Source organism: Dermacentor variabilis, chromosome 2, assembly GCF_050947875.1.
Source record: "Dermacentor variabilis isolate Ectoservices chromosome 2, ASM5094787v1, whole genome shotgun sequence".
NCBI classification, from domain to species: Eukaryota; Metazoa; Arthropoda; class Arachnida; order Ixodida; family Ixodidae; genus Dermacentor; species Dermacentor variabilis.
Window position 1 is genome coordinate 132,199,067 of NC_134569.1, and position 19,689 is coordinate 132,218,755.

Genomic DNA, 19,689 nt, shown 5'->3' on the forward strand with positions numbered 1-19,689 from the left:
GTGTCCATATCTCTCCTCCTTTCTTTTTAATTTCGCTTCGGAATCGCACCTCCAGTACGTAACAACATGTCGAGGAGTATTTTGGCATGTTTGGCGATCTTTTTTTTTTTTTTTTTTGAGGAAAAATGTTTTTGCAACTAACTAGGGTGAGTCTTGTCCTTTTAGAATGCGACGCAATTCTCGTTTATTGATGAACTAGTTTCGATCAGGTGCTGTTCAAATCTCGCGACGTCGCCAAGAGCTACAGCGAGAGCTTCAAGTCTGTCTTTCGTTTTTTTGCGTCCTTCCTTGCTTGCCAAATTATCATCACCTCACGGCCTTCCCGCCATTCCAGATGAGTAATTTACATGTCTAGCTAAACTATAGCATTCCTGCTCGATGTCATTTAAAGCCAACTCCAGCGAAACCGAAAATGTGACGTTCGCAGTCACGTTAGAGGCGGTAGTGGTAGAAATACCCTAAGGTTTTGGAGCACTCGAATAGAGTGTTAGAAAAGGTGTGGAAAGATAACACATGGAAATTAAATGTATTTCGTCGAAATTTCCGGCATGGGCACTTCAACAAAGCAACAGAATGAGTTCCGAGACTCGTTGCAGAGGGAAAAGTATATCTGCTCTCGCCAGCTACGTATCCGCAGGTGCAACATCTGATTTTAAGTACATTAACGGGATGATGTTGATTGGCTAATCTTGCGTAGCAATTTTTCCTAAAACAAGTGTTCGACTTTTGAAGTAATCAAACTGACGAGGCCAAAATTCACTACGAGACCGAGACAATATTTTTAGAAAATGTATCCCAATTCAAAGAAAACAATGCGCGGCAGTTTTTCCTTCGATATTATACATAGCTTACATATACTTTACTTCTGTATCAGTTTTTTGTCTACTTAAGTATGCTGTAACTTTTTATATTTATGCTAACCGATTCTTGGTCATTCCGCCAGAGTGGTTGTGTAGCCACTGCCACATAGCAGAGTTCTACTATTCTGCGAATCCTGTAACCGAATTCATGCAGCTTTTCAATCGTAAGAACTATTTGAGACTGGCTATAGCCCGCCTTCCGTAACTTTGCGTTCGTTATCACATTGGACTGCATTAAAGAATTCAGATGACAGGACGTGTACAGAACAAAAAGATCCTGGGAACGTTGCCTCGTGCGTCAGCAGCGACGTGCAAAGCCACCAAAGTGCCGCTGTGCTTCTTGACGTGCACCAGCTCATATATGACGACCTCTGAGAGACTGGACGGTAGACACTTGTGCATGTGTGTGCGTGCGTGCGTGCGTAGTGCGAACTTCTCTCATCTTTCACTCCCCCTTTTCCTGTGCAGGGTAGCCAACCGGGCTCAGCCTGACCTGGTTAACCTCCTTGCCTTCTCCTTATCGCTTCTGTCTGTCTCTCTCTCTCTCTCTCTCTCTCTCTCTCTCTCTCTCTCGTTATCACAATTGGTGAGTGCCTGTTGCGAATCGCGCTAGCGTATGCGAGTATAGGACGTCTCTGTGAACACATCCCCTATACCTGTCCTCGGCGATCCTTGCGAGCAGCGGTTCGAGCCAGCCCTTGGTGCACTCGCAGTGGGCGTCGAGGAACGTGAGCACCTGGCCCCTGGCATGAGCTGCTCCCAGCAGTCGAGCCCTGATCAGCCCCGTCCGGTTGCCGGAACGCAGCACGCGCGTCGGAACCGGCAGGCGCGACACGTACTTGTCCAGGGGCTCCTTCAGGAACGCTGCGGATCGGATCCGTTTATTACGAGTTACGTTTACGCGAAACCGACAAAGTCGTGTGCCGACTCGCCTTGTCGGGCCGGAAGCTGGTCGTCGGGTTCGTGTAGCATAAACATTGCATAAACAACGTAAACAATAAACATTGTAGTATAAGCATTGCGCGTCATTATAGTTGTGACCTGTGCGGCGCATAACCATGAACATTGCACGAGAGCACATTTCGCATAATCTGAAAATGAACACAATTGTGGGCGTCGAATTTTGCTGTATAGCGTTATTTACCGCTTCACACAGTTTCTAACATGCGCTTTGAATCTGCATAAATTTTGTATCTTTTCACGTCGGAACTTCAAGTCGGTCCAGGTCATTCGCGATTTTATCTGTTTTATTGTTCATATTTGCTTAGTAGCCATCAGGTCCAGTGAATGTCCGGTGTTAAGAACGGCCAGTTGCGACAGTGGCGGCAACTTTCCTGGAACGCCACCGCAAATCTCTAGCCACGGCGTCACTAAGTCGACTGTGTGTGAACAACCATACGCGCGTCCTCGAATCTCCGTCGCTGGAGCCGAGTTCGACGAAGCAGGCTTTGTGCTGAACCCGCCACCGCGGACCTGATCTGCTATGAGTGGAGGAGTTGCCGCGGGAACGTCGACGGAGACCCCTTCCCACGCGCCGACCAAGACGCAAGACAATGGGCAGACGGCGCGCGCGCTGCGGGGGTCAGCTCGGGGAATAAAATGCCCCTACGGTGCCTGGTCGTCTCCCCTACGGTGCCGGGTCGTCTCACATACGGTATCAGGTCGTCTCGCCTACGGTGCCTCGTCAACTTGTCTACGGTGCCTGGTCGAACGTTTCCGTCACCTTGGGATCGATTGACGACCGAGTGTTTATAAACCGCTGTTGTGCGGCTGCTCAACACACTCTCTCAAGCAGTCATGTTAGATTGATGTACTTTCTTAAGCAATCATGTTAGACTGATGTACTTTCTCTCGCAGTTATGCTAGACTGATGTAGATACTGTAAATAGACCCATATTCCTCGTTCTCGATGAGAAGCAGTCCTTCCCTTCATCAACGTCCTCAGCGTGGATAAGTTGGACGACAGCATGGGCCAGCTGCCTTCTAACTCATGCCCGACTCCAATCTTGACAACGGGTTACGAGCGATGGGATTGAGCCCCCAATCCTGACACCGGCGATAGCGTTGCGGCGTTGTATCTTCAAATAAAATCTTGGTAGGCTCCGGCGAGTTGGGCACAGACACTCGAATTTTACATTGCAAAGCGGTAGCTTTTGACATTTTAGTGTTAGGTGATTTGTAATACCTTTAGTTACCGTTAGCACAACAGTTCTGTCTATTTCTTGACCAACACGCTACCTGCCGTCAGCGAGTCAACAGTTTGTTTCGGTTACATAATATTCCTCTTTTTTAAACCATGACACCAAATTTTCGAGCTTAAATTATGCATTGCATGCTAAACCGTACGCGTCCCACAGCAAGCTGGCAAACTTTGATTGCTTTCGGCGCCGTAGAAAATTTGTATTCGAATTTTTTAATGTTGCAGTTGAACTGTAAAGCAGTCTGGCGTCACTGAGTGCATGGTGACGAAATGAATGGGCGCCCCCGTAAACTGCTCCCTCGGGTACTAATACCTCCCCCGGTTAACAAAACCTTGTCTTGAAGGCCATGGTTTTTGATGGAACGCGGTTATAATGGCGCTTGTGAGGACGGGATACAGAAAAAATGCACGGAGGACAATCGCCGAACTTCAACCGAGCTTTACTGCAGAAAACATTACGCAAGCAGAAGTTGCTGCGCAGAAACAGTGTAAAAAAAAAAAAAAAAAGCCAAGGCGCACCTTGCCAGCACCATCCCATGGGATGGTGCTGGCAAGGTGCGCCACAGCACCATTCCATGGGATGGTGCTGGCAAGGTGCGCCTTGGCTGTTTTTTTTTTACACTGTTTCTGCGCAGCAAGCAGAAGATCACCATGTCATACGTCACTACTGAACGTCCTGATCTGCTCAAGATTAAAGACATGTTTATAAACCACGCTACAACGGCGTATTCCGCTCTTCATGTCCGCGGACTTCGAAACATTTTGTGTAAATATGCCCCTTCCTTTTTCTTTTTTGACAAATTAAGTGATGGGGTGCTAATGCAACCTTTTCCTTTCTTTCTTTATGCAAAGTGCTTCGAACAGTTTTATCCCTTTCTGAGAGTTAAAGTTTACAAGTATTCAAGTGTTCCGTGCGCTGGAGTGCACGGACACATATTGCAATGGTCAGCCAAATGACATCTCGCTACGAAAGCCTGCATAGCTTTGTAGCTCCGTCATGCTCCGGAATGCGTAGCGGGAGGTCACTTGACTGTCCATTGCAAAATGTGTCGGTGCACTCCAGCGCACGGGAACCCTTGAATACTTGAATCTGTGCAAGATTAAAGATACGTTTTCAAACCACGTTATAACAACATTTCTCGCTCTTCATACTCAGAAACTCAGAAAAAGGCTCAGAAAGCGAGAGAATTATTTGAAGCACATTGCATGAAAAAAAGGAAGGGAAGGGTTGCATTAGCACAGCATCACTTTATTTGTCAAAAAAAAAAAGAAGAGGTATATTTACACAAGAAGTTTCGAAGTCCGCGGGAATGAAGAGCGAGAAATGTTGTTATAACGTGGTTTGAAAACATATCTTTAATCTTGCACAGATCAGGACGTTCAGTAGTGACGTGTGGCATGATGATCTTCTGTTGTGATTGCGCTGACAAAGTGCGCCGTGGCTCTGTTTTTTTACAGTGTTTCTGCGCAGCAACTGCTGCTTGCGTAATTTTTTCCGCAGTAAAATTAAGTTGAAGTTAGGTGGTTGTCCTTCGTGCGTTTTTTCTACAGGTGTCCCGTCTTCACACGCGCCGTTATAACCATGATCCATCAAGCTAGCAACCAACTAGTTCGTCTAAGTCTCTTAATCGCCATGTTTAGGCATGCTGCAAACACCAGAAGTGGCTGCAGGAGCTGGAAATACGTCTGGCCGCTATGCGTCTGTGTTTTTGCATGTGTCTCGGCACATCCCTGTGGTTTACTACTGTCTTTTATCGCTGAAGTGAAGGAATTACGGGCACAATTCGGCGGCGACGCCGTCGAAGCCACTTACAGGGAGAAGGACGCAAAACACCGGAAGAGACTCCAGTTTGTAGACCTTTCCACGGAGGATAGAGGACGACTCTGTCTGGACTGTGGCGCATGGGTGTAAGCACGTATAGTGCCGCTCTTCCTCGTGCCTTTCAATAGTTGCTCAAGTGTTCTCGCAGCAGTTCAAAAAGAATTGTGGCGACGGCCACGGGAGCTCTCGACAGAGAGGTCTACACACCAAGACGTCGATGCAACACGCTAAAACGTAAAGTGCCGTAGCGGTGCGCTCACTTCTCTCGCTGGCGTCGTCGACGAGCAGGATCTCCCGCAGCAGCCTGCGCGGAGAGCGGTCGATGGCCGAGTGCACCGTCCGCAGCAGGGTCGACCAGGCCTCGTTGTGGAACACGATGATAATGGACGTGTCTGGCAGTGCGCTCACGTTGTACCACAGTTTCTTGCAGCTGCGAAGCCGATTTGAATGAGGTGTCGGCGAGTTGTATGCAAAATGTAAAGAGCATTCTGTTTGCCTCAGTCTCCTCGATATGCATATGTGACACTGGTCGTTGCAGTTCCGAACTGCGACTCGAACAGATTCGCTGATTATAACGTTCGAGTCAGAACAGAAGACTGCAGTGGCGATTGCCCGCACGCTATAGCCACCTTTGCATCTATCGCGGTGGCTGTGCGGAGTGTTGTTCTGCTCCTAGACATCACCTATACACAATAAAAAAAAAAAGAGGAAATGGGGTATTGAGGTTACTCCTTTTGGGGAGCAACTGATCTGCCACAACCATTCCTCCCTTTAGGGGGTAAGTGCGAGGGGATGAACTGTTACTCCCCATGCCGTTACTCCTCTGAGGACTAACAGTTGCTCTTTTCCGATGCTCCTCAAGGGAGTAACGGCCATTATTTCCGATGCTCCGCAAAGGTGAAATTAATGAAATTAGGCATTTATACGCTAATAAAAAAGATAACTGAGCTGAAAAAAAAAGCAAAAAAAAACGTGCCCGAAAGTAGGATTCGAACTCACGTGCTCGGGCTCACAAGTCAGCTACTCTAACCACTGCACCACGGCAGATTATTATTTTTTTTTTTTTTTTTTTTTTTTTTTTATTTCCAGACATTCAACAAATACATCAATACATACTGCTCCCACCATCTGACAATATTCACTTTCCCACCGCTGCGCTTGAAGCTTGCGGTTGAGATTACAAAGCTTTCATTTTGGCAAGGGCATCCATCAATGATAACAGATCATCGTCATACGCTAACTTCTGAAAAACTTCCCGCAGTTTACTGATATTCTCAGCAAAATACGAGTTTACTGTTCTCACATTTATATCACAATTCCTTACAGCCATGCGGTTTCTCCAGATACTGTGAAGGCCGAGAAGAAAGAACATGTCATAAGGTATACTGTCTTGCACTGTGGATAGGTAACGGATACCATGCGCTGTTAACGGCAATTCTTTTTTAATAGTTCTTTGCAGAATATCCCAAAAGAAGACCGCACTCCAACAGTCCAGAAAAACGTGTTCTATAGTTTCTGGTTTCTTGCAAATCAAACAGTTAGTCCCCCATGGTAAATAGTCCCCTCTTTCTTCTAGCCATGTTTTTACAGGCAAGGTATTAGTATGTAGTTTAAAAAAGAATGTTTTCACTCCCCCTGGTACAATCATTCGTTTCACACGTTTTAGGACATCTTTCCCTTGGCCTTCGCGGTACATTAATCGATATAAGGGTTCTGGGAACATAATATCTATTAAATCCGAGCTTATCCGCTTACGACTGACTGCAGCCAAATATTCTATGGAAAAGTGGTGGTTTAAAAATCTAAATGCTACGACCACCTCACGTAGAAATTTACTCGTTGCGTAACACCCACCCTCCCTCATCGAGACAACAAAGTTAGGTAAGGCATTGCTCAATCTCACTTGAATAACTGTTCGTAAGAAAGGATTTGTCGTGTCTCGTAAGAACAAAAATCTAGAAATCAGTTGCTTTAAGTATAAATTTGGTAATGACAAGCCCCCCTGACCCAACTTGCGAAACAAGTTGTTCCTGCTTGTTCTTTCATATTCAGACTGCCACACAAAAACAGCAAATACTCTATGGAATTTCTTGAGGTTGAATCGGGAACAACTCAGGACTTGCATGAGATACCACAGCTTGCTCACCAAGAAGATTCTGCAGATAGCCGCACGTGCAAATATAGAGAGGTCACGTCCGGCCCACTTATCAGTTTGAGCTTTTAATTCCTGCACTTTGCCATTCCATAAGTCTTTAGTGTCTCGATGTGTGCCTATTGGTACACCAAGATAAATCCCAGGCGTGAGCTTCCACTGCATACCTCCAAAAACACGCGGCGTTGTTTGCCACCGGCCGTGCCACAAGCCGACACACTTATTCAGGTTTATATTGCTGTCCGTCATGTCACAAAACTCACGCATAATTGTCATGGTAGCTCGAACACTCTCCTTATCGTCACAGAAAACAACAACATCATCAGCGTAAGCTAATAAACGTACCTCACATCCTTCTAGGCTGAATCCTCGCACATCCGGACTATCGATAATTCTTTTACAGAGAGCCTCTAGATATATTGCGAACAAAAGAGGTGACAGGGGGCACCCCTGACGAACAGAGGAACGCACTTCAATCCTTTCAGTTAGCTTATGGTTGACAATGAGGTTAGTTGTACAATTATTGTATGCCATTTTAACTCCCTCTGTTATGAGTGATCCAACACCGACATAGCCAAGAATTGTAAACAGGAGATTGTGACATACTCTGTCAAACGCCTTTTCTAGATCAATTTGTAACATAGCGACTTTCCTAAAATCTGCATCACAAGTCTCAAGAATGCTGCGAGCCACATGGATATTAGTAAATATAGACCTCCCTCTTATCCCGCAGGTCTGATGCGGTCCTACTATAGCACCAATAACCCCCTGTAGTCTCCGCGCAAATATCTTCATTAAAACTTTATAATCTACGTTTGTCAGCGTAATTGGCCTGTAGCCTGTTACTTTGTTAAGTTTATTTGCATCATCGCTTTTTGGTATCAAGACTGTATACGCCCTTTTAAAGGACGGTGGCAAACGACCTTTTTGATACGCCTCCATAAAAACACGCTCTAATAAGATGGCTATCTTCGAGCAAAAGGCTTTGTAAAAAACTGCTGTTAGGCCATCAGGTCCTGGCGATTTTCCAGGGTTAAGGTCTTCAATGGCCGTTTCGATCTCCTTTGCTGTGATATCTTCTGATAATCTATCTGTTTCTTCGGCGTCTAACCTAGGTAGAGTGGTTAGAAAATGGCTTTCATACCCAGCCTTGCTCGGTATTCTACACTTGAAGAGCTCCCTGTAATATTCCGTAAACGCATAATTGATTTCTTCGGCATCTCTAGATATTTTCCCTTTGTATTCAATCTCAACTATTTCGTTTCTCCTCGCATACTTTTTCTCAGCTCCCAATGCACGCTTTGTTGGCATTTCATCAGCCAAGATCTTTCCCATTCGTGCGCGAATAAGTGCGCCACGGTATTTTTCCGTGTCGATAGCCTCAATTTTACTCTTTGTTTCCCTTATTTCTTCCATAAAGGTGCCTGGCGCTGCAGTTTCGGCATCCACAAATTCCTGAAGCATTTTTTTAAGGTTATTTTCCTCTTGGCGCTCTTTAAAACGTATTTCTACTGCTCGCTCTATGGCATTCATTTTTACGACTTCTTTAAATCGCTCCCATCGCTCACCCCATCCTTTTTCACAGTCATTATTTGCTTTGGCAATTTCTGCGCGTACACTTTCTAGAAATTGGTCGTCCTTTAAGAGTTTCGCGTTTAATTTCCATGTTTCCCATTTCATTCTAGGTTTTGCGGTGATCTTTTTCCCTATCGTGAAGGCTACTAAACAATGGTCACTAAATGTTATGTTCAGCACCTTGTAGTCATCGCACATTGTGGCGATTTCTTGCGAAAGATAAGCTCTGTCTAACCTTGCATGGCTATTGCCTTGAAAATGAGTATAATGCCGCTTATTGCCTTCTTTCGCGTAATGTGCAATGTCTTCCAACAGAGCTCTTCCAATGGCCTCCCTCAGAAAGACAACGCTCTTATCAGCCCAGTATCCATCACTCGAACGATCGTCCGAGCTCAAAACGCAATTGAAATCTCCTAACACTATCAAACATCTGTCTGTATTCAGATAGTGCGATATTTCTTGAAAGAAACTTAGCCGGTCATTCACTTTCGTTGGTGCATACACACATAATATTCGGTATTTTATGTTGCAATATACAAAATTGCACAGCACGAATCGACCACCCTGACAACTTATAACTGTTTCCTCAACTATACCCAAACCTTTCTTAATAAACATACAGCAACCGGCCGTTGTGCCAACAGCATGACTAACGCATACAGTATAGCGGTCACTAAACTGTGCAACCATACTATCAGTCTGACTCTCACTCTCTATTTTAGTCTCTTGAATCGCCAATATATCTAAATCTTCTTCCAACATTACGCGTCGGAGCTGACGCTGCCGCCGTCTCGCCCTAAAACCTCTAACGTTGAGGGTTCCCACGCGCAATGGAGCTAACGACATAGCCATTTCAAAGAGCAAGAGCAAAACCACAGTAAGGCCCCCAGCAAATAGCAACCCTCACAAACTGAGCGTCCCTGTCGGCACGACAGCTTCAACGGGCACCCGCGACACCAGTCGCGTTGGTCACTGCGTCGCCTGCCCTTCTCGGGTGAGCGACGCTGACCGTTGCGGTGGGGCGGACTTCCCTTTCTTGGCCCGCGTCGACCGGACCACCATCCACTGCGGCTCCAGGCGCTGAACACTGTCAGCCGGCGTCTCCTCTTCTGGAGCATCGCTTCGGTGCCTCTTGGAAGGCACGGCTGGCTCCTCAGTGACCATCTCATCCGGCGTCTCATATGGCGTCTCTGGCTCCGCGTCCATCTCCACGTTAAACGCGTCACACCCGTGGTCCGTTTCTGCGGGCACAGGCGGTGTCTTCTCTTCTTCATTCCTTCTTCTTTCTCTCTGCTTTCTTCCTGCTGTGGCGTCCTGTGTCGACGCAGATGGCGTCGCCGCCTTTTTTGCGACACTTGCCACCTGTTGAACCGGCGTTTCCGAGGACGCTGTCAGTTTCTCCGTTACCTCCTCTTCCATCAATTCGAGACCTTCGTCGTCGGGTTGCGTGCTGCCAGTAACTCTTGCATACGTACGTACGCAATCAAGTGCTTCATGGCCGAATTCCCGGCACTCGGAACACCTTGGCACTCTGCAGTCTCTTCTAATGTGTCCTTTGCGTCGACACCGCAGGCAAATCGGAGCTCTCCCGGGAACGACAACCAGCACAGAGCCACCAAAGATCTTGAACAAATGGGGCAGAGCGTCCGGTGTTAAGTTGTCTCGGAGCGTCATCCGCACAATACGCGTGGTAGACTCGGCTTGCTCGAAGCCCCTCACTTTCCAATCTTCTTGTCTTACTTCTTTCACTTCGCCATAGTGGTCGAAAGCCTTCTTCAATGCTTCCCCGGTAACGTGGAATGGAACCCAGTGCACTTTAAGTGTGATGTCTTGTTGCACTGGGTCAATGACGGCGCAAAAGCGCCCTTTTACCTCCAGGCCTCCCGCTCTAACCAGCACTTCCTTCACCTCTGGAGTTCGTAGCTTGATGAGCCACACATGCGTCATTTGGAAGGGCCCAATACCGGTCACGTCTTTCAACACACCGAGTTCTTGCAGCGGATCACGGAAGTCTTCGAGGCGGTATGGTCTCCCGGCAACGTCACAATGTAAGAACAGACACTCCTTCATAGTTTCGCCTGATGGCAAAGTCGGTAGTACATACCGATAGCCCGGTGGGGCGACAGAAGACCCGTTACCACGGCCAGACGCGGCCGCTGAAACCGCTCTTGCAGAGCTCGACATCTTGCGTCCGAACGCGTCCGTGTCCAGAGGCAGAGTAAGCACCACGGCAGATTAGTTGACCGGGGTAGGAAATTGAGACAGGTTAAGCATCGGCACGCAGGTGCGGCAATGTACAAGCGATTCGGCATTTTGTGTGTATCCTGTGCGGGGAGAGTGTAACGTTGAGTGTACTTGCAACCACAAGCGAGTGCGAAAAGAAATCTACCCGAGTATTCTTAGGGGGCCTAAAACTGAGGCACTACGCGATGTAAACGTGTAGCGAGCTCAAAAGGGGCACATAAGACGACAGAGACGGACAATTGCTTTGTCGCTTAGTGTGTCCCGTTTGAGCTACACATCGCTTCAGTTGAGTTCGTAATCTTTTTGGAACGGAATGAACTTAGGTACTATTGACCAGCAAAATCTAGCAGTCTGTCAATGACTTGCGCGTTTAATGTGTATCGCTCACTCATGGTGCGCGCATTAAGGGCATGGCTCTTCACATTCCAACTTTATATTTCACACAATTTTCTCACGAAGAGGCAAAGTGCTGCTTTGTATGTCGTTCAATAAACAGTGCACGAACTTCGAACTATTCACGATTTATAGACAATACAGTTTTTGCCGCATCACTCCACGACGCGGACGGAAACAGCGGAGCACATGGGGAGTAACTGTTGCCGTTCGTCCTCCCGTTGCTCTCTTTCCGACCAGGGACTAAACACTTACTCTCCAAAATTTGCACACGGCACGCACATCCATGCAGTTACTCCCTTGAGGGACGAAAGCGCCCTTTTTAGGACTAACTGCCCAGTTACTCCCGTTTTCCCCGGAATACTTCTTAGAGTGTATGTTATGCGTTCGATTCTGGCACGTTGTCGTCGTGCTGAAAATATCATCATCATCATCATCATCATCCTGGTTGCGCCCACTGCAGGGCAAAGGCCTCTCCCATACTTCTCCAACAACCCCGGTCATGTACTAATTGTGGCCATGTCGTCCCTGCAAACTTCTTAATCTCATTCGACCACCTAACTTTCTGCCATCCCCTGCTACGCTTCCCTTCCCTTGGAATCCAGTTCGTAACCCTTAATGACCATCGGTTATCTTCCCTCCTCATTACATGTCCTGCCCATGCCCCCCCCCCCCCTTTCTTTTTCTTGATTTCAACTAAGATGTGATTAAGTCGCGTTTGTTCCCTCACCCCAATCTGCTCTTTTCTTATCCTTTAACGTTACACCTATCATTTTTCTTTCCATAGCTCGTTGCGTCGTCCTCAATTTGAGTAGAACCCTTTTCGTAAGCCTCCAGGTTTCTGCCCTGGAAATATAGGATTCGTTAATTTGAAGAAGTATTTGCGCACCGGTGATAATTTTACAATAGGGATGGGTACTTTTTCATACATGCATGTGTTTATGGAAACGTGTGTGTACATGTGTGGATACTTTTTCCATGCGCGAGGGTGCGTGTGCGTGTGTGTTGGGTAGTCTCGGCCAGCATTCGTCAGAGCAACAGTTGCAAATCAGTTATTTCCCCGAGTGGGAGCAGTGGGCAAAAATTCTTTCGCAGCTATTGGCCACTGCTCTGGTCAAGGCGACAAATTCTTTGCAACGTCTAGAACTGCAACGATTAACAATAATTGGCAACAACTGTTTTCAGTTGTTGAACAAACATGCACGATTACGGCCACACGCCAAGGAGCTCCTCGGCCAAGGACCACTTCAATAACCTCCTCATCACGATGATGTCACATTGTCCTCTGTCATGCTGCCTAAAGATTACAGGGTGAAGAGTTCACGCAGTTTACAAAGGCACTTTCCTGGGGACATATTGTGGGACGATCACTTTTGGCGATACTACCGCCTCAGCCATCACGCGCGCACTCGCTGTCTAGTTGAGCAAAACCGGATCAGTTGATTGGCTCGTTGTGCACTACGTCACGCGAGGGCGACTGCATCGCCGAGATCGTGCAAGAATACGTTCGCTGAACTTTGGCGATGTCCTGAGCGCAATATTGCGGTCTATAATCATTGTCTAACTTGTTATGCAGAGCAATACAAAGTCCGTGTGTATGAAGTATACTGCACGTGTAGTGCAGCTGTTCAGTTTATTACTTGCATTATCCAGTAGGATCAAGGCACGTGCGAGCATTTCTGATGGTACAGCGTGATGTCCTGTGCACGGACACACCTGCCGACTAATGTTTACATATATAAATGAAGAAGCGAACGAGACGGGGAACTAGGCCGACATTAAGAAAGAAAGAAAGAACGAAGGAAGGAAGGAAGGAAGGAAGAAAGAAAGAAAGAAAGAAAGAAAGAAAGAAAGAAAGAAAGAAAGAAAGAAAGAAAGAAAGAAAGAAAGAAAGAAAGGAAGGAAGGAAGGAAGAAAGAAAGAAAGAAAGAAAGAAATACTGGTTGGAATGCAAACGATGAACATGAATATCTTCCTGCTCATCGAAAAATACACAATCTTCCTTGGTTTGCTCTACTTCTAAAGTCTCCCTGCGGCCTGCAAGCTACTTTCACTGTCGACAAGCATCTTAAAACGAATATGTGGCGCATGACTATGGCATTGATGAATTTCTGCAGTTACATAAATTGAATTAATATTTGAATCACCTAATTTCTTACCACACGCTGTACAAAGCTGTGGAGAAGAACTGGGAGCACTAAAACAACTCGAGGCAACTTGGTTAGAGAAGCTATCGGCACCAACACCTAGAATAATCATCGGTGCTGATGAGACACGGTTTTCATACCTCTCTTTCCTGGCGTCCAGAAGAGACCTGTTCAGGGGAATCCTGTCGCTGACTAGAAGGTTGAATTTGTTCACGTGGAAGAGCAGCTTGCTCCGTGCCTGCTCGTGGGGCAGCACCATCACGGCCTGGCCCTCGGCGCCGGCGTTCCTCTCTGGCGCGAAGTCGTTGGCGTTGAGTATCTCTGCGTGTGCCCGGAGCAAAAATACACACACTTTTACAGCGGAGCTGCTGTCCTTTCGCCCTCCCCCCCCCTTATGCATTCCCCCCATGCGTTCCCAGTAGGGGGGAGGGTACCCTGGGTGGCTTACGTCCGTATCGGGGACACGGCGCGTAGAGAGGAATGGAGACGGGTACGGGAGAGGGGGTAGGTGTGGCGATAGCATTGCAGCATTGGAGACGGGCAGGGGGAGAAGGGGAAAGAGTGTGGCGGCAGCGCCCGTGCATGGGGCCGGCGCTTCTGTGGTTATAACGTCATGCGCGTCGTAGGTGCCTGCGCGGCTGCAGCAGCGGTTGCGGCGATGAAGTGCGGTGACCGTGGCGGCGCTTGTGTCGGCGTAGTGTGGTGCGGCATGAAAAAAAATGTAGGATTTCTAATATATTCAGCTTATGTATGCAGCCCGTGTGTGCAGCATAAACAGCTTCGCTGGCAATGTGTCTCCATATGAATGTTGCGGCTCCATAATTTCTTTTATTTATTTTTTGTGTGTGTGTTAAGAGCGAGTCATCTCTCCCAATAATCATAAGGACTAGGGGTTTGAAAAATAATGCATTCGGAGCCATTTTCGTCCACTGAAGGGAGAAATGCAGTTGTGTACAGAAGCGAGGAAACGTCTCATACATGTAGGTGCGTATATCATAGCCGCTGGAAATAAAGTGAAGGGGCATTAAATGGAAACAGAAATAAGTACAGTCGTAGAGCATTCTTTCGAAACTTTACGAGCAGTTATTTGACTTGGCTGTTAGCGGAGAGAATTTACATCAAACTTTCATTCTTAAATTTTGCCATTCTTGAAAGTGTCCAAGCTAATCCGCCCATGGCATCAGTGCGACGTCATAGATCTCACGGTATTTTTGCCTGCTTAAGAATATTTTGAGCACGTGCAGAAAAGTTCTCAAGAGTTGCCGGGCTGAGTCATTGCTCCCTGTTTCACTATTTGGAGAGCATACTTGGCATCTTATATTAATAAACGGTCCGGCAGTCTCGAGTATACGTTGTCGAAATCCATGACGCCATGAAGGTACATGGTTGCCAATGGTGGCCTCAATAGCGGTCTCGCTTTCGCATCGCCTCGCTTCTCACTCATGTCAAGCCGTTGCGCTTGTTCTGCTGCCCTCTCTTCTATTATTGAGAAGTTAGCGTGGTGCAACGGTAGAAGGTAGCAGGAAAAATCAATTTGAAGTTTATATTGCCGTTCCTTTCGGAGATAGATGACGCCGTGACTAAAGGCGAGTAAAACTGGCGAGGTCTCGGCTCCTTTACCTGGCAACCGACGTGGTGGCAGTAATAAACTGAAAGGGAATCAAAATTTACAGCGCACAGCTCATATCGTGGTTCACAAAGCTAGAGCTGAGTACATCATACAAATGTCATACTGAATGCATACATGTCATACTGCCTGCTGAATGGAAGATCGGGAAGGTGATCCCACTTCATAAGTCGGGTGACAAGCATTCTCCATATAACTACCGCCCTAGCTCGCTCACTTCCATTTCATGTAAGATGTTAGAACATGTACTTGCCTCTAATCTTACTAGCTTTCTTGAAACTAATTCATTCTTTTCACCATCGCAACACGGTTTCCGCAAGTCATATTCATGTGAAACACAACTAGTTTTATTTACGCATAAGCTAAACGTCATTCTTGACCACTCTTCAACTGCCGACTGTATATTTTTAGACTTTTCGAAAGCGTTTGACAATGTGCGCCATAACCTTCTAATGTTTAAGCTGCATCGAAATAACATTGATCCCAAACTGCTTGCATGGCTTGAGTGCTTTCTTTCTAACCGTTCACAGTTTTTCTTTGCTAATGACTCAAACTCACAACCAAGCAGAGCACAGTCCGGCGTACTTCTAGGGTCGGTACTTGGTCCCCTCCTTTTCTTAATTTACATAAATGATCTACCCTCTTGTGTTTCCTCTAAGATTCATTTATTCGCCGATGATTGCGTAATATTCAGGGAAATAGTATGCGACACTGACATATCTTCTCTTCAATCCGACCTTAACGCTATCTCTACTTGGTGCCAATCATGGTAAATAGAATTAAATATCAAAAAATGTAAATTTATGCGCGTGTCCAGTACTTCCAACCAGCTTCCTTTTTACTGCGTTAATAATCTCCCCTTAGACCCTGTTTCATACTACAAATATCTTGGTATCCATATTACTAGCAACCTCTCGTGGTCCATGCACGATTCTTACGTAATTAAAAATGCTAACCGCATGCTGAGATACCTAAAAAGCAATTTCACTAAGGCACCGTCCTCCCTAAAATTGATACTATAAATTTCACTAGTCCGCTCAAGGCTTGCGTACGCCGTAGCAGTTTGGGATCCCTTTCAGAAAAACCTAATTTACTCATTAGAAATAGTACAAAATAACTCTGCTCGTTTCGTTTTTTCCAATTATAACCGAACTGCCAGCACTTCTGTAGTGAAATTAAACCTTGATTTGCCATCTTTAGCCTCTCGCCGTAAAGGCTTAGACTTTCACTTTTTCATAAGATATTTCATCATCCTTCCCTTCGCGATGAACTTATCTCCCCTCCTCAATATATTTCATCAAGGCTAGATCACAACAACAAATTTGGAATTTCATTATGTCCAAACCTCATTCATTCATTCATTCATTCTCATTGATTCCTTCCGCGTACATCTGCTGAATGGAATCGCCTACCCGCCTCAACCGCTACTATTGTTGACCATCAGCACTTCATGGCAGTATTAGATAACATTGTATAAACAGGAGCATTTCATTCATGTGTTCGTACTACCAATTGTATATCACTGTTTTGTATTACCGGAACACTGTATTACTGCACTGTATGCACCGTATTTCATTCTTTTAACCAGCACTCCAAGAACACTCAGATAACATTGTATAACCGAGAGCCATCTATTTCTGTACTACTAACCATTTTGTTGCACTGTACTTTTTTTTCTGTATTTGATGTAACCACTCCCCTCTTTAATGCCCCTGGCCCTGAGGGTACACGAAATAAATAAATAAATAAATAAATACTGAGCACGTCATATAAATGTACAACGCACACACGATAAGCGTATGAAATACTCACGTAGTACAAATAACTTTAATTGCTAATATTCGTGATAATTATGCGATAATGTATATTAATCAAGGGTGGTGAATATAAGAATAAAAGAAAGGAATACACTGTGAAATAATTTGCACCCTTAGTAGTGAATAAGGGTGTAGATTATTTTACAGTGTATACACCCATATAACAGCCGAAACAAAAGTGGAAACTTTGTTATCGCCAGTGAAAATCGCTATAGTATAGTCAAGTATAGTATAGTCAAGTATAGTGTTTAAACCAACAAATAGTACCGTCCGCGTAAATTAGAGCCAAAGGAGAGAAAGAGAAAGCAAGGAGATGAAAAGTAGAGGGATCAACCATGACGAGCATCCGGTTTGTTTACTAAACGCTGGATGTAAGGAAAACGCGAACAGTAGAGACAGAGGAAGAATATGTATCACGGTTCAAGCCTCGAACCCAGGGGGCAATGCCGTCGACTCCGGGCGTATTATCGCTTGGAGCTGAAGTCACATCGCGCACAACGGCATCTCACATAACTTGCGGCGCATCGGATAGACGGCTGCTTTGTACGACTGTTGGAATCGTTATAATTTGAACATTTGTTGGATGTCGGATGCGGTTGTTGGCATGATATGTACACGTACATCGGACTGAACGCGTAGTCGTGAGATCCCACATAGTATACACATACAGACAAGTTTCGAAGGAGGAGCGCGTGTATACCGTCAGTGAGATTGGGCGTGCTCTCCCACGGCAGGCCCTTGCCCATGTAGTGTCCCACGATGACGTGTATGCCCCGGCGGTTGATGTACTCCTTCTGTCGCGCGTCTCTGCGGATCCACTGACGCACGTCCGGGTCCTGGTCCTCGTGGTCGCCGGTCCACAGGGTTCCGTGCCTGGTCGCCACCAGCAGCAGCGCCACGGACGTCAGCGCGGCGGCCACCAACGCCGGGCAGCGCCGTAGCCGCCGGCTGCAAGGGGCTCGCGCCAGCCGCATTGGCGAGGCGCAGTCAACGGCCAGCCGCTGACCGCCGCTGTCTAGCGTGCACGGGTGCGCGAGGCTGCGCCTGTTTGTGTCGAGCGATCGGCCTCATCCTTGCGCGCCGGTTGTAACCTGGTGGGCCGAGAAAATATACGAGTTAAACACTTGGCTGTATAGCTCCCAAAAGCAGCGTCGCCGTCTAGAAAATGGAACTTTGCGTGGGCCGGTACGAGGTATCAATTAATTTCGTTTGATTATATTCCTATCTTGCCGTTCACCACTCGTGACCGGCCGATTCTATTGATAACGTAGGCGGAGCGCAGCGCCCACCTACCATAGATTACATTAGAATCGCTATACGTTGTCCCTGACCCAGGAGTTAGACCAGAATTGATGACAGAATATTGCTCGGCCGTTTGAATTTCTCCATGCTGTCGCAATGCCGCCGACGCAGCATAAAAGCTGCCATCTCCCGCTCAGCGCCGAAACGTTGTATAACGTCTGAGCGTACACAAAGGCAAGAATTGGTGGTGATGCTGTGCCACTGGCAATCACACGCGACGTTGTGGCATCTGTGTTAGGCCACACGATGATGAAAAGCACTGACGCGAGAACTGTGCGTGTTCACGCGTGGTGGACTCGCTGCTCAGAGCCAACACGTCTGCGGTATACAGCGTGTGTCGCCTGAACAGAGCAGTCCATGGGTGGAAGTTAAGTCCAAGAACTCTAAGCAATGATGACTGAGCAAAGGTCTTCGCGCGCTACCTTAGAGCCATTTGTTCCTCCTTGCTCAGTTCACGATAGTGTCACCAATTCTTGGTTGAATTTTAACACAAAATGACGCAGCATAATTGCCTACAGTGTAATTACTGTTGGCAATTAAGATCTGAGGGCTGAGAAGGCAAGCACCAAACTGAAGAACAGTATCCTCTTCTAATAAAGCCTGTACATGGCCTGGTACGGTGAAAAGGTACATCAATGAACCCACATTCACATTGAGGAACACGGCGCTAATGGCAATAAATAATGACTCATGTGGCGGTTGTAGGCGTTTTGCAGTTGATCTGGCGAGGGCTTAGAAAGCTTCCTTGGAGAAAGCGTCAGTCCATCGAGGCTCGGCAGAGCATCGATGGACTTTGACTTTGTAAAAGATTTGAGCAATCATTTCCTGCACCTCATAAAAGAGCATCTACATAAAGTAGACTGACCTGTCGCTAGGACGAGAAGCACTGATTTACAGGTGTATATATTGCCAGCATGGTCATGAAACAGCTGCACACGGCCTTGAATACACAGGAGAACACGCACTCATAATGATAAATTTGTTGGCACCCAAATGCGAACCTGCAAATTAAGACTGCGACCACGCAGCAATACACGGAAATAATAGTGGATAAACGTCGTTCCAAAGCTCGTTACCCGCCTGTTGGGACTACAGCGTCGGCTCCCTGCGTTGTCTGTCATGGCGCCAGAGTGTAGGAAATTCAGACACGCTGTGCTTCGTGATATATAAGGTCGCTATCTTTTTATCGCGTACGATCGCCCTACAATCCGCGTTACTGAATTTTTCCAGGATGTGCGTAAATACGTGCACGTCATTCCTCGTACACCACTTTTCTCCTTTTCCCTTTCCCTCAATTAACAGAGCAAGAGGGTTGGGAGCGTTTATCTGTAGAGCTGACCCCCCCTGCTTTACCTCAAATAAGTTTTCCTCTCTGTCCATCTCTATTTTCCATGGCTTGTTCGAAATGGCAGTGTGTAACAATTGCCATCGTTTCATTGTTAAACTGCACACGTATCGGTAAGTGCGTCTCGAACAGCGGCCTGCGTAAATAAACACCTCGCTGCCCGTATCTTGCCTAAACGCCAGCTTAGCGGACTGCTGTTCGCCGT

General features: G+C 46.7%; 2 protein-coding genes across 2 annotated transcripts in view; both read right to left on the reverse strand.

Moving 5' to 3' along the window:
• Positions 1 to 19,689, reverse strand: part of LOC142572702 (polypeptide N-acetylgalactosaminyltransferase 13-like) — a 45,650-nt gene that overhangs the window by 14,458 nt on the left and 11,503 nt on the right. The window contains exons 2-5 of the mRNA XM_075682003.1: positions 17,538 to 17,928; positions 13,534 to 13,714; positions 5,143 to 5,312; positions 1,517 to 1,724 (exon numbers count right to left, since the gene is read on the reverse strand). Coding sequence (XP_075538118.1) covers positions 1,517 to 1,724; positions 5,143 to 5,312; positions 13,534 to 13,714; positions 17,538 to 17,811 — 833 coding nt within the window. The 5' untranslated portion in view covers positions 17,812 to 17,928. The remainder of the gene's footprint in view (positions 1 to 1,516; positions 1,725 to 5,142; positions 5,313 to 13,533; positions 13,715 to 17,537; positions 17,929 to 19,689) is intronic.
• Positions 9,579 to 10,823, reverse strand: LOC142573343 (uncharacterized). Its single transcript, XM_075683000.1, has one exon. The coding sequence runs from the start codon at positions 10,791 to 10,793 to the stop codon at positions 9,579 to 9,581; it is 1,215 nt and encodes a 404-aa protein (XP_075539115.1). The 5' UTR covers positions 10,794 to 10,823.

Bases quoted from the DNA above. Each gene is read 5' to 3' on its own strand.
- LOC142573343 (XM_075683000.1), bottom strand. From the start codon at position 10,793: ATGTCGAGCTCTGCAAGAGCGGTTTCAGCGGCCGCGTCTGGCCGTGGT.